Below are 15,095 nucleotides of genomic sequence, written 5' to 3'. Positions count from 1 at the left end.
CTTTTCAACCCAGGGATCAAATCCAGGTATCCCTCATTGCAGGCAGATTCTTTACTGTCTGAGCCACCAGGGAAGCCCCATCATCCCATGAATCCCCCACAATTCAAAGAGCTGGTGTTTTGACTGGGGACCATTCCTCACTAGAGCTGCTTCAGTAAAACCGAACTCTCTGCAGGCCGTCTGGGTGGTGGTGGTGTCATGTCAGCTGAGAAGGATAACTGTACACAGATCTGAAACAACAGAGGACGTCATTTTATTGGCTGTCCACAGGAATTTGGTCACACAAGGAGGTGAAGATTGAGGCGGTGGGTGTGTGCAACACACCACCTCGGGTTAACTACTAAACAGAAGGTTAACTGATACTGGATAGGATAAAACCCGCCCTTCCGCAGCCCAGGCGCCACCTACTCGTGTAGAATTAAGCTGAAGAAGCTGGCGAGGATGGCAAGGTCCATTAGCCTTGGTCTGTTGCACCGTCTTCCCATACAACAGCATTGAGAATTCACGAAATTTAAAAAAAAATAAAAGAAGAAAGAAAAGCAGCAGCAGTTCCTTTCCAATACCATCACCACCGTGCACAGACTGGAGCGCGGCATGCAGTCCACATCTGGTTGTGTTTTTTTCCCTTTTTTAAATTAACAAATGGAATGGCATGTCTATTTCAAATATTAGTAGCGTAACACTTAAGTGCAACCTCAGTCCGGCCACAAGGGTCCTAAACCTTCTGTTACCTGGTCCAGAGCAGCAAGAGGAGCCCCCCAGGTGTCCCCCTCTCCTCCCAGATTCTGCTGGGGGGCCTCCCGAGGCTGTCTCCCTCCCCCACGGCCCACCCTTCATATTCCAAACACCTGAAAATAGTTGGGTCTCTATTTTCATTGTTAGCAAAGCCGGTCAGGGTGGGGAAGAAAATTTAAATGAAACCAAGCTGTCAGCCTTTGAGGTCCTGCCCGTCTGGGCCCTCCGATGTCTCTCCCAAGGAAGGGTCTTCCTACCCCAGGGTTTAGAGCTGTGCTGGCCACCCGCGCATGGGTCACACGGCGGGGGATCTCGGTGAGGGCGCTGCGCCTGCCGCTCCCACGGTGGGCCGCACCCCCTGGGCGGGCCGGGGCCCTGCGATCACACGGAGCTGAGCTTCACCAGGCCACGCACCGAGTCCTCGTGCAGGGAGTCCTGGCTGGCGAGGCCCAGCACGTGCATGGTGCGGCTGTGAGCCAGCGGGCTGCCTGCCAGCATCGTGGGCGGCGAGGGCGCCTCGTCTGGGGTCAGGAACTGGTGGCCCACGTGCTCGTCTTTCAGGGGCAGGATGTCCGTGAGCGCAGCCTCGGCGGCGAGGTTGGGCATGGAGGAGGGCGGCGTGGGCGGCCCGAGCGTCAGGCTGGCGCAGGGCGTGCCCAGGCCCGGCTTTCCGGGCAGGTGCAGCTCGTCGCTGGTGAGGCTGGGCTCGCTCTGCAGCAGGGGCGTGGCCGCGGCCTGCAAAACGAATTTGGTGCTCTGAATGCACTGGTCTTGGTCGCACTGGAGAGTGGCAGGGAGCCAGCAAAGAGGAGGCGAGAGATGGCAAGGGGGTTGGCGGGAGGGGCGGGTAGGAAAGGGGACACAGAGGGCAGGAAGGGGCGGGATGCGAGAGAGAGAGAAACCCGTTAGTGACATCTGGGTCAGACAGGGTGGAGAGCGTGCGCGGTAGCCCAGCTCCACTTGGAGACACCTGGAGTCTGAATAGCTGCTCAAACTAACAGTCACCCATGGGGACCTGGGGTGGAGGGTCCCGGCCACCGTAGGCTGGATGCTCCGGCCCCTGTTTGCAGACAGGCCTTAACTTAAAAACAATCCCAGGGACAGAGGCACAGGCTTTGGCACCTGCCCTGGGCTGAGTCGATGTGGCTCCTGTGCTGAAAACCGTGTTTACCCACACTGTTTTACAAATACAGGCACCTGGGACTTCCCTCGTTGTCCAGTGCTTAAGACTCTGTGCTCGCTCACAATGCAGGGGGGCCTAGGTTCTATCCCTGGTCAGGAAACTAGATCCAGCATGCTGCAGTTAAACCCCAGCACAGCAAAAAACAAACAAACAAACAAACAAACCCAAAATAAAACACCAAAACACAACAGCAAAAAACCAAAAAACACAACAGTAAAAAAAAACAAAACCAAAACCAACCCCACCTGCCCCCGGGGCGTGTACACCCATGTTCCCAGCAGCATTATTCACAGTAGCCAAAAGGTGGAAGTAAGCATCCATCGACTGACCAACTGATACAGACATTTATCTGTAAAAAGGAAGGACATCCTGGCACACGCTGTGACGTGGATGAACCTTGAAGACATCATGCTCAGTGACAAAAGCCAGACACAAAGGAAAACTACTGTATGAATCCACTTATAGGAGGCACCTCGAGGAGTCGAGTAGGATGGGGGCTTCTGGGGTCCACAGGGAAAGGGTTGGGGAGTTACCCCTTGATGTATGGAGTGTTGCTTTGCAAGAAGAAAAGCGTTCTGGAGATGAATGGTAGTGAGGGTTGGATAACAATGTGAATGTGCTTGATGCTGTGAATCGCACTTAAACGTGGTTAAAATGGTACATTTTATGTATGTGGGTTTCAGAAGTTCAAAGACCTCACTTCCAGACAAGAATAGGGCTCACGATGGAGCTTTAAGAATGGAAAGCAAATCTCAGGGAAGATCCTGGCATTCCTATCATGGCTTCATCCCAGCCAAGGGAACTTTCAGAAGAGGGGTGGAGGAGCCACTTGAATGAGACAGAAATGCCACTAAAAAGTGCTAGAAAGGGGCTATCAGGCGTTGGGTCCTTTAGTGTCTGCATTTTCCAAATCATCACCTGAACCTTTTGCCACAGCAGTGCTTATGCAGTGGGTGCAGCTTTCTCTGCTCCTGCAGGGAGCTGCAGCTCAGAGCAGGGACCCTGGCCGCTGGGGAGTGCTGAGCCGTGGGGCTACTGAGGGAGGCAGGCAGCTCAGGGACCCTCACGGTCTCCAACGCTGTCAGTTCTGTTCAGCACCTGGGCTCAGTCTTGACAGAACAGAGGTGGGGAAGGGCAACCATCTTTATTTAACATTCATCTCCTGGAAACTATGCCAGGGTTCTGGATATATTGTGGTTTGCAAAGAACATGTTATGAAAATCCAATTAGTGTCCTGGCTGATGGTGGCTCAACTTCCGTGCTGTCTTCATTTCCTAGAGCTCAAACTTAGCCTCTGAGCTGGCCTGCGACCCCTGGGCTGAGATGCTGCTCGAGTCAGGCCACTTTCTGGATGATGAAATCTGGTTCTCAACGTTTCTTTCTGGAAAGCCCTCGTTCATCCTAAAACCTCTGTCCCCACAACACCCCCAATCTTGGGAAAGATGAAATTCCAACTAGATTTGCTCGTCTCTGCGGACCTGAAGAAAGCCTCTTATTAAAACATTGAAAACTGATTGGCAGATTCTGTTTTAGGGATCAGCCCAAGTACTTGTGACTACCTCTTCCAGACTCACAGGAAAATGTCAGAGGTCTGAGCTGAAGGAAATTTCCAAGGTCAAGTGGCACAAGGGGAGAGGCGGGCTCCCCAGTCTCTTTATCTCTTCCTTCCTGTCTCTCCCGTCAGGCGCCTTTTCCTTTCCCTGGTCATGCCTTTCCAGCCATGCTGTGCAGCAGAGCTCAGGGACATCCGTCAGAAAACCCTGGGATAAAAGGGCTGCCAACCGTGGTCTGTTAAGTTCTGGAGAGTTCATATGCACTGGGAAGTTGATGTGAAGTCTGAGGGGTCCTCTGAGAGTTTAACTAAAGCACCCCTGTGCTGACTTAGACGAGACACCTACGAAACAGCACCAACTTAAACTGGTTTTGCCTGCTTAAATAGATTGTTGATTTAATCAAAGAAAATATTTACAGAGATAGCACTGCACATATGCAAGATGGGAATCCATGTCTCCGGGATGACCCTGGAATCAGCAATCTTCAGTTTATGGAACCCACAGAAGTGTTGGCACTGGAGCCCTACAGGAATTGAGAAGTCCTTCAATAAGGAAAACCTGGTTTGTGGCAGCACTCGTGGTTTGTATAGGCTGACTCAAGACCAGTCGACCAGCTTCCAAGTTTGAAATTCCCCCAACCCCTTTCATTTTAGCCCCAAAACTGGATGGAGGAGACAGTTGAGTCCTGTCTCCTTGAGGATCAACCTTTCAATAAAGTTCTTTCTCGCTTCAAAAACCGATGCCGCAGTCTTGGCTTCTTTTGTACCTTGGGCAGCGATCCCTTGCTAGGCAACGCCTGGAGGTGGTTTACTCCGAAGCTATGAGCTTAAGTTCAGGGCCTCTTGTTTGCTTGTTTTCCAAGGCCTTACTTGCTTTGTTTTGCAAGTTGGTTTCTTTTTCTTCAAAAGAGCTTCCGATTGCATGACTCAGGTACCTCCAAACCTGGGTCCCTTCCTGCATATGTCTATCGATGCTTTCCTGTGGCCAGACCCACAACATGCTACAACTGTAGCCAGTCTGTGCTCAGCCTCATGCTGAACATGCTCTCTGATTTTCCAGGGGTGAAGCTTAAGGACTTAAATATGTGAAAGAAAACATGTAGCCTAAACCATTTAATTTCTTTCAAAAATGAAAATGTTACAAGTCTTTTCAAAATGACTGTTTTGAATGCTGACATATTATCTGACATGATCACCTCTTCTACAGGGATTTGTTTAAATATTTTAAAAGATGACTGTCTCTCGGAGCCTGGCTGTGGCTACTTCCCTTGCTATGGGGACTGCTTTCACGTTGATGATGAACTTACCCCCTGGCCACTCCCCCAGTTTCCCTTGTGGCCAGCTTCTATCAGTGAGCACACACACTCATTGCTGGGACCAGCTTGAACCTTAGTGTCTAAATCCTGCTGTAACCCATGACTTTGAAAACCATTTGCCACATTCAAACTGATTTCTGTTTAGAAGACCAGCTCCCATTTGGGGATGCCCAGGGACCAGGCTTTCTTCCACAGGATATTGTCCGTATAAATTTCCTACCAGCATGGAACAGGATACTGATGTGGGTTCCAACCAAGGAGAGAGTGATGCCTCTCCCCAGTGGAATTCATAATTCTCATGATATTAACTTTGCATGTTTTGAGCATCTTCTTAGAAGAAACTGGATGAGTAGGGGATATCTGATTAAAAAAGGAAAAAGTCCAGCCTTTTCCTCATTTTGCACAGTGCCAGAATTCCAAGGAGAGTGGGCTGGTAAACCTTCCTGGCTGTAATTCCTGTGTGAGAACTTCCAGGGAGAAAATGGCCAATATTTTTAGGGTTACTGTGAAGATGACCCATGAAAAAATGTCCTTACACCTCTGCCTTTTTAAACCTTTGTTTCTAATCCTTATTTGCCCATTTCTTGTTGATTTTTCTATTTAATTTTCTTTCTCTCTGATTTCACCAACTCCCTTCCTCCTCTTTCCTTCTCCATTTTTCCTTTGTTGACTTTCCTCCCACTTTATTCCCCCTCTTCTCTCTTTCTTCTGTTTTTCCTCCCCTTCCTCTGGCATCACCATCTGAACGGACATGGGTTTGAACAAGCTCCAGGAGTTGGCTATGGACAGGGAGGCCTGGCATGCTGCAGTCCACGGGGTCACAAAGAGTGGGACACGGCTGAGCCACTGAACTCAACAACCCTTCTCTGACCTTTTTACTCCACCAACCTGCCTTGCTGGCTGTTTATCTGAGGACTCTTATCCTCAACCAGTAGAGGGAGCCATCCCTGCTCACTTAGTTCTCTCACTCCTCGGAGAAGGGCTGATAGTCCAGCATTAACACCAAGAAGCCAAGAGGTATATTTCAATGTATCTAACCAATTATATAATCTTAAGGAAAAACAACCAAGCAGCCAGAGATTGGACAGTGAGAATCCATCACCGAGAAGAGGAAATTGAGAAACTCCTGCTTTCATTCCAAAACAACATTTATGAAATACGAGGTTGAACCCTATGAAATCGCCTTTTTATTTTAGGCCAAAAATCATCCAAACGCTGACTACTAATAGATTAGAAACCGGACTGCTTGTGAGAATGTCTGTGGGCAGACCCTTCTGTCGGCACCATAAAACTAATCCTGTCTGGAGTGCTGGAACATTTGCGGTGGTTGCAGGAAGTCCCTGACAGCTGGCTGACTTACTGTCTAAACGAAGCGCTGGCATTTAACTTGCAAAGAACTGTATCATTTCAGATGTTCGGATGTCACACACATTATCACTTAATGTTACAGTTTAAAATGCCATAGAGATAAGTTATTTTTGTTTCTGCAGATTCTCAAATAAAATTGTTCTTGCTGGCATACATGTCATTTTTTTTTTTTTCTTGTCGGAAATAAACCTAGCAAACAGATTAAATGCTGCCAAACCCAAAGCCAGAAGTTTTCTAGATGGTCTCCTATACGAATTAAGAATAAAGGAAATTATTTACTTCTTTTGCTCCAATTCTGTCAAAAGTATTAGCATCAGGCACTGCTTATCTCTGCTTGTCTGTGAAGCTGTGTTCTGGGGTCTTATGAATGCTCATTTACTTTAAATAAAAACACTATTGGTTTCTAAAATTCACCTAAAATGTAGGTTAGAAGGAGTTCTTTGTTCTTAGTCTCTTTTAAAACATTATCATTTAAGTTTGCTCAAGTTATTTTTCTCTATCATATTTGAACTTTCAGACTATGCATGGAGAGGACTCCTGTGAGACCAGTTTAATAAATCTTGCAACTGCCAGCTTTAATTTGTTTTTCTATTGGATGGAGGGGATTTAACAATGAGGTTAATTATGGCTGATTCATGTTGAGGTTTGACAGAAAAACAACAAAATTCTGTAAAGCAATTATCCTTCAATTAAAAAAATAAATAAATTCATTAAAAAAATGAGTTTAAGTAAATATAGCAAATGATTTAAAAAAGAAATGGCCCAACAGTTATGTACTGTTTCTATCTTTGTGTTTAGCACATGATCTGAAAGGATCTTTGTAGCTACACGTGCCAGCTTTAAACAAGCTATGACCCTGATGTAACACAGAACTTAAATTATTTGACAATCAAATGAGATATGCATAGTAAAATAAGGTAATAATAAATGCCAATAATAAGGAAAGTAGGAGTAATGAAAATATGATCTTCAGTTGGCCCTGGGATTATGTGCACGAAATTCTAGTGTGGGCTCCTCAGAAATTCATAGGTATTTATATGACAAGGGCTACACTTGGGTCACATACATCATTTTAATACTTTTGATGTCACTTCATTACTTCTCTAATATTTTCTTCCTTGGGAATCTGTGGTAGAGGGAAGATCACTTAGGGACTAACTAACCATCTCCATTCCCCAATTATGTGAGATGGTAAGTTAACAGTGAATTGTCCCATTTTTGAGATGCTACATAAGACCTCAGTGGGTACTTTGATGACAGCTATCTATTAATATTTACCTGATTCTCTGGCCCTGCAATATCAGTATGTTTTTCTAAGACTTAAAGCCTTTACCTTCACCTTCTGAAATTGTGCAGCTTCCCTAGGAGCACTTTTCCTATCATTTGCGAAATGCCTTTCTGATCTAGACTTTAATCATAAAACAGCTGGCAAAAATTTGGCCTGAGATACCTAGACTCTCTCTGCAAAGGAACATGCCAAGTCTGGTGCTAAATATAAAGTCTCCAAATGTTCCTCCTTTCTAGGTGAGCACTAGAAACACTTCTAGGTCAGAGGAATCATGTTCCACAGCTAAATCAGTATTTACTGTTGATGGAGTGGGCAGCAAAATTGTGTGTCTGGGGAATACGGCGGTGTTGGTTGCAAAGTGTCCTCTGATCACAAAGATAAGGCTTCTATTCCCAGGAATGGTAACCTCTACTGGGCTAGTATTCCCTCTGTGTACAGGATGTATACAAAACTGGCCAAAATATGTGAGGCAAACATTTTTCAATAGGGCACAACAGACAATGCAAGGCCGCGATCCCTGAAAGGGAAGAAACTCACAGGCGAGCCCCACAGTCAAGCAGTCCTTTCCTTGGGGAGAATTTCCCCACCGTGGTATAGGCTGAACAGAATGCAGAGGTTTTTCTGAGTAGAGAAAGCAGAGATCAGAGAATCAGAAGCTTAAGCGGCTGGATCTGTAGGGCAGGGCATTGCAGAAGAGGATGCTGTGTAGAGAAGGGGGCCAGAGATGCTAATGAGGGCCAACCCCCCAAGTCTGTAGCCAACAGCTGTGCTGCCCACGTGCAGGATGAGTCCCCTCTCCTGTCCCCCTTCCCCTGAAGCCAATGAGACGGCAGCTGTAATAAGGCTGAGAGAGGCACACAGACAGTGGAAGTTGAGAAAAAGAGTGTTAGGGATGACTGATCACATTAACATCCCCCAAACCTTGTTAACATGCCTGGCATCCAGCTAGGGCATTCAGAAGGCTGAACCTTAGGAGAAAGACTCATGCCCTAAATGGAGACCCAGGACCACCCCTAATGATGGAGAAGTCAAACCCTGACCAGGTACTTGGAAGAGACAGAATTTGGAGGCTGAGCTCCCTCAAACTAGAGGGCCTGAGAAACATCTTGGACTACCCATAAATCTGCATTAACAAAATATAAATCACACCTGTACAAGTTCAAGATGATTAGCCACTAATTGAACTGCCTGCTAAAACAAGGATCAACACTCTTTAGAAGATAACAAAATCTAGTCTCTACAAATATACTATCCAAAATGTATTCAATAAAATATCAATATACATATAAATAAATAGAAAAAAGTAATCTAGAGTTAAGGGGAAAAGTGGACACCAAACCCAAAGTAGCCTAGATATGTTTAGCAGATATAGACTTCAAGCAGTATAATAATGTTCAAATACTATACAAAAATATGGCTTCAATGAGTAAACAGATAAGGAATCTCAGTACAGAAATAAAATTCAGCAGAGAAATTAAAAGAACCAAAAGAAAATTCTAGAACTAAAAAGCATACTAACCAAAGTGAAAAATTCTCTGCATTCACTTAACAGTAGTTGGAGGGGGCAGAAGAAAGAATCAGTGAACATGAAGATAGATCAAAAGAAATTATCTAATTTGAAGAACTGAGATAGAAAGTTTGAAGAAAAATGCACAGAGCCTCAGGGACTTATCCTTTGGGGCAATGTCATCAGATGGTTTAACATATGAGTAATTGGAGTCCCAGGAGGAGAGAAAATGAGATAAGGAAAAATAAATAAATTAATAAATTGAAGACATAATAGGCAAAATATCCCAGTTTTATGAAAAACAGTAACTTTCAGATCCAAGAAACTGGATGAACTCTGAGCAGTTTAACAGTGGAGATCACCCTTGGACTAGGTCAATAACTCATTTGGTACTGATGTTTCTACCTGGACAAACCGTCAACACTTATACTAAAGTGCTGTGAAATGGTTCGTGCTTAGGGGAGCAAGTGAGGAGGGAAAAAAGAGCTAATGTGTCATTGGTTAAGACTGTCATTTGTAACAGAGGAGAGGCTGAAGCTTCATAGATTTTTGCTTGGTCAAGGTTAGATTATGGAGAGGTTGCCTTCAGTCCCCCGCTGGTTTTGTGACAGACCACAGTAGATTTATCATCCTTCTGCACAGAAGGCCTGGGCGGAGTGGTTTCCCTGCCCTGGGAGAAGACTTCATGTCACTCTGTCCCATAAGACCATGCACCTGGGATACTTTGGAACACAGTTAAGAAGAGTACTTTCCTTAGAGTCGGACTTCTAAGGACGAAATAGTAGCTTAGCCACTGGTTAGCTATTTCAGGAACTTAGCATCCCCGAATCTCAGTCTCTTCAAAGGGGTGATTAGAATACTCACATCAGGTGATTCTGTAAGGATTCAATGAGATGATAATGCATTGCAAAGCATTTAACCCAGTGCCTGGCACATAGCAATCCATCTCTCTCTCTCTTTCCTTCTCTCATTTAACCAACACTTCTGAATTCAACTACCATAGGAACTAGTCTAGACAATGGGGATATAGCACTGAACAAACAGTATTAAACATTCAGTTATTATTATTGCTTGAAATGCTTTTAGTAAGTAAGTGTTTGTCGCTCAGTTGTATCCAACTCTTTGCAATCCCATGAATGGTAGCCTGGCAGGTTCCTCTGTCCATGGAATTCTCCAGGCAAGAATACTGGAGTGGGTTGCCATTCCCTTTTCCAGGGGATCTTCTTGACCCAGGGATCAAACCTGGGTCTCCTGCAGGCAGATTCTTTACTGTCTGAGCCACCAGGGAAGTCTATTAAAATGCTTTTAATAGAGGACAAAATCTTTCATCCACAATTAGAATTCATATATCCCTGTAAATTTGACTTAAATTCCCTTCGATGCATAGATGATTGAAAAGAGATCTTTTCCTAGGAGTAGATATTGACAGAGGAGAGAGGGTGAGGGTAATGGGATGTGGAGACGGTAAGCGTATGGGGAGCATGAACTGTTGGGGTCAAAGTGTGGCGTCTGAGTTGGGCAAGTTTACCGAAGTCCTCTGTGCCTCTGTTTATTGGTCTGTAAAATGGGGATAAAATCAGTAGTAGTCTCGGAGGGCCAGCGTGAGTTATATAAAAGCCTTGGAAGGGCGCGTGGTAATACTCCGTGCCGCTGAGGTGTGGGGTTCGGTACACACTATGCCGTGTGAACATGAAGGAACTGGAGGGAGGAGGGCGGGGCAGAGACTCGTCAGCCTTCGTGTTCTGCTTGGTGCCAGCCCTGCCCATTCTGCAGAGCTGTCTCCTTTCCCCTTACTCCCGTTAACACGGTCCATACACCACAGAAGCCATAAAGAAGAACAGAAATAATAAAAAAGACTCATGCTCTAGTGCCTGAATGGCCTATAAATGCACAGAGGAATGGAAGGTTATCTGGCGCAGGGATGTGGCGGCAGCCGGGACAACAGGCTCTGCACCGGAAGGAACCCTGAGCCCTTCCACCAACGCTGAGTCCTCTGTTTCCCATCGCGGGGGTGCTGACTGCCCCAGCCTGAGCGCCTCCGGGGAGCGGGGGGACTCCCTCCCGCCGGGAGCTCTGGGTGTTGGGCATTTCCCTCTTGGGCTGAGCACAGGTTGCCTCCTGGCCCACCTTCCGGTCCCAGTTTCCGACCTGTGGGGCCATGAACAGCATGTCTCATCTTCCTCCCCTAAAGACCTTTCAGATCCAGCCTCCCCCTGAACATGTTCTGACATACTGGGGGCACTCCCTGCAGCAGGTAGGAGCCTTAGGGGCCAAAAAGACTTCTCCCAGCCTTAAGCCCAGTGGAAGCCGGGGTTTCTCTGAACCCAGGGGCCATGGAGAGACAGGAAGTGCAGGGGGCCCCAAGGCAGTTAATATTAAAATATATCTGTCTATAAGCAACTCGCTCTATAATTGGTAATGATTTCTCTGTAATTACATGTGTGCTGGGGAATTCTTATGAAGTGAGAAAAACCCAACCTACAAATCATTTCTAAGAGGTAATGAAATTTTAATGAAAGCTAGATTTAACAATTAATGAAGTTGACATATTCATGGGTCTTGCAGACATTAAACATTTATTAATTTTGATTTTGCTGTTTTCATGTTTCGGAGCTTATAAGTTCTTTCAGGTCTTAAGACTTTTCATAGTCCTCAGAGAAGTACACAGGTGCTTTGCTTACAGTGTCTAGTGGGCAAAATGCGCCTGTCCTGTCTCTTGGCCCTGTGGGTTACTTTGAGCCTACCGAAGCCATCACTGCATGAAGCCGTGTGGCCATGTCATGGCACCAAAGAGAACTCCTTTTTCTCTTAGTTCCTGCTTCCACATTCTGGGTGGAGCCTTTTCTAGATATGATGGAATCGAGGGAAGGAAGGAATGAGGAAAAGAAGACAGGAAGAAACTAAATATTTGTTTATAACTTCCCTTAAAGCAATCCCCTGCAGGGGAATGTTTAACCAGCCCCAACCTACTGCGTGCCAGGCCCTTTGTTATAAAGTGGTGATAGGAGGGAGGTGAACATCATTACCCGCCTCTTCATTGTATGGTTTGCTAACTTAAGGCTCTCTGGATAAATCGACTCACTGACATCACGCAGCCCTGACTCAGTCACTGTGACCCCGGCTCTCTGATCCTACACCCCACACTCTTGCCTTTTCCCGCCGTGTCCAGTATTATTTAAATCTGCCTGTTGGCAAAGTTTTTCCTTCCACTGGCTTTCAGAATCATCCTTTTCTATTATCCCCCCACCCCCGTGGGTATTTTTTTATAATTAAATTTATTTGTTTTTTAATTGAAGGATAACTGTTTTTACAATATTGTGTTAGTTTTTGGGAAACTACTCTCTTATTCTATTAGATCAAGAAACTTGATTTGATCTGGTGGGGCCAGAATTGGCAGGGGCAGGTAGAGAGAAAGTTAGCAAAGGATAATAAATGTTGATTTAAAAAAATAATCTTCTAGTCTGTGAGATGAAATCAGATTAATAGCCTGATGATAAACATGGACACATTATAATATTTTTTTCTCTTTAAACGTCAGATGGAGTACTTCTAGGATAAATAAAATAAAGTTGATTCACATTTCCACTACTTCAAAGTGAATTTCTACAAACCACGTCATTTCTTCCTAAGTTTGGGGGAGCAGACCTCCCCCGAGCTTTCTGTACAGATGCCTGCAGGACAGCCCCCCTACCCCCAAGCATCCAAGGGGACCCCAAGTCCACATACTGACATCAGAGTTCCCCTAAATGGCACCTCCTTTGATATTTCCCACTGGGGACTTGTATGGTCATCTTGTCCCCAAGCTGACAGGCAGGAGGCATTCCTGGCTCCCTGCTCCCAGGCCTCACATGGACTCCATGCCCAAGTCCTGGAGGGTCACTGCCTCTTTTCTGAACACACATCTGCGGTCCCAGTCTGTTTTCATGGCCTCTGTTGTGGGTGATTCAGGTCTACAGACAGTGCTGGGGGCCACACTGGGTCCCTTCCAGAAACACTTCTTTAGAGAGGTTTGCTCCTGATGGAGAGGCCGTGCCTGCCAGACCACTGAGGAATGTGAAGGCCCTGAGGGTCAAGACCACCAGGCTGTGAGTTCAGGTGCCCGTGGAAAGACCCACCCCAGCCCCACCTCCCAGGTGCAGATTGAAAACAAAGCATCCGTCCCCACCTTCACAGATGCATGACACGGGGACCTCTCCGGAGACCAGCCCAGTCTGTTTTTTGCTGTCAATGCCTGAACAGCTTGTCTGATTTTCTGCACTAAGGCGTGCAGGGCTGATTAAGATTTGGGCTGCAAGTGGGGAGAACTGGTGGCCAAGTACCCCCCCATCCAGCTGCACACTTAAAGAGGGGGTGGGGGAGTGGGTACAGACTGTGGCAAGGGGACAGCAGGGGACTCAGGGACTCTCCAGAGGTCCATCCTGCTTGGGCAGCTCTGTCTCGCTCTGGACAGCAGCCTGGTTCTGGCTGAGGGGGCTTTCCAGTCCAAGATGTTTCTGGAGGCAATGTTGTGTGAGTAGTCCTCCCACACAGCCCTGAACAAAACGACCCACCACCCACCCCTGCTGCAGGTGGGCTAACCCTTCAATGGACATTGCCTTCACTTCAAGCTTCCTTTCCCTCCCTGAGCCATGCGCGTCCTAGGAAGCTAGGCGATTGGTTGTTACGGGTCAGTGAACACCGATGCAGGAAAGAGCCCTCGTGGGGCGCCCCGGGTCCTACCATGTCACTCTGGGACTGTGTGGCCCCATATGCGGCCATCCCGTTGGAGGGCGCGGCTGGCTGCGGGGTGTCAGGCTGAATGTACCCTCTTCGGTCGATAAGGCTACAAGAGAACACAGAACAACGCAGGAGACGAGTGGATCAAAAGCTGAAAACGCCGACAACACTCTTTTAATTTCCATCCCTGGGGGGTCCCCCACTCTGTGATGCCCCCCGATCCTGAGCCCCTTCGAAAACACCTCTGCTCACCCTCATGTATGGTCAGCCTCCAGAGTCGGAGACTTCTGTCCTTAAAAACTCCTGGAGCACCGGACCCCTCCCTGCCACCTGCTGTGACCCGCCCCCCACCGCTGTCCAGTCCCATCCTGATCTCGTCATCCCTCCTGGCTGCATGGCCTCCATCACCTGCCAGCAGAGCCCAGACCCCTTGCTTGGCCTTCCAGCTGCCCACAGCCTGTCCCCAGCCTTCCTCTCCAGGCTCAAACCCAGATCTTATCGCACGCCGCATTCCCAGCGTCATTCCGTAAGCAGCGCGTCTGAGCATCGCTGTGCCCGCGTGGCCCAGACTAGAAACCACTCATCCGCTGTGTGCTATCTGCTTCGCTGTCTCTGCATTTTTTTGTGCAGCCTCTGGCTTTTAACTGCCCAGACCCTCCACTCCCCTGCCCGTCTGTGTTGGTCTTTAGAGGCCCTCAGCCTCGCTCCTGATGTTTCATCCACTTTCTTCCCACCTGGCTCCTCTCAGCCCTGTCTGTGACCCTCCCGATGGCCCATGTCAATGTTGGCTGGGGTCACAGGGATCTCCACCCACATCTTCTCCATCGAGCAGCCTGCAAGCTCCCGAGGGAGGGCAGGCTTCATCTTGTCTGCCCCAGGGCGCCCGCCCCAGAGCATCGGCCCCTCTCCTGCAGCCTCGGGCACCCTGGGCATCATACCACTGCATGCTGGCTCTGCCTGTGCCCACATGTGCCTGTCATGGAGCGCAGGCTCTGCCACCAGTTCCGAGCAGACACTTGCTGATTGAACAAATAACACTGGGTCCTCGGTCTCCAGCAGACAAGTTTCCTGGGCAATGTCTGTCTTTACTCTATGGCCCAGTTGCCCAGGTGGGAGGTAAGGGCGAAGGTTACTTTGCCATCAAAAGGGTTGCCTGTTTCCCTCCCTGACTGAAGACTCTGAGATGACCTTGGGTCTAAGGGCAGAACTGAAAAGGGCGACAGGCAGTTTGGCCAGTAAGTGGGGGTCCCGCCGAGGCCTCCCACGGTGTAGGGGGCATACTCCCGCCAGCCTCTGAGAGACGTCCCAAGCACACCCAGGTGCCCACCTACTCCCCTTCGTGGGGTAGGGGCTGGGCGGTTGAAAGCTGCTCCAGGTGTCAGGTCCGCTCTCAGAAGACAGGGGTTGTTGTCACAGCCGCCACCTCAGGT

At 47.8% G+C, this 15,095-nt stretch overlaps 1 protein-coding gene across 4 annotated transcripts in view; it reads right to left on the bottom strand.

Moving 5' to 3' along the window:
• Positions 232-15,095, bottom strand: part of ZDHHC14 (zinc finger DHHC-type containing 14) — a 292,200-nt gene continuing 277,336 nt past the window's right edge. The window contains exons 8-9 of one of the 4 annotated variants that reach the window (XM_018053407.1): positions 13,669-13,771; positions 232-1,515 (exon numbers count right to left, since the gene is read on the bottom strand). In XM_018053407.1, the coding sequence (XP_017908896.1) occupies positions 1,117-1,515; positions 13,669-13,771 (502 nt within the window). In that variant the 3' untranslated portion in view covers positions 232-1,116. The remainder of the gene's footprint in view (positions 1,516-13,668; positions 13,772-15,095) is intronic. The other 3 variants (XM_018053408.1, XM_013966626.2, XM_018053409.1) reach the window with 3 other exon arrangements.

This window comes from Capra hircus, chromosome 9, assembly GCF_001704415.2.
Source record: "Capra hircus breed San Clemente chromosome 9, ASM170441v1, whole genome shotgun sequence".
NCBI classification, from domain to species: domain Eukaryota; kingdom Metazoa; phylum Chordata; class Mammalia; order Artiodactyla; family Bovidae; genus Capra; species Capra hircus.
The sequence above is the reverse complement of the archived record's forward strand: the minus strand, read 5'-3'. Positions and strand labels throughout refer to the sequence as shown.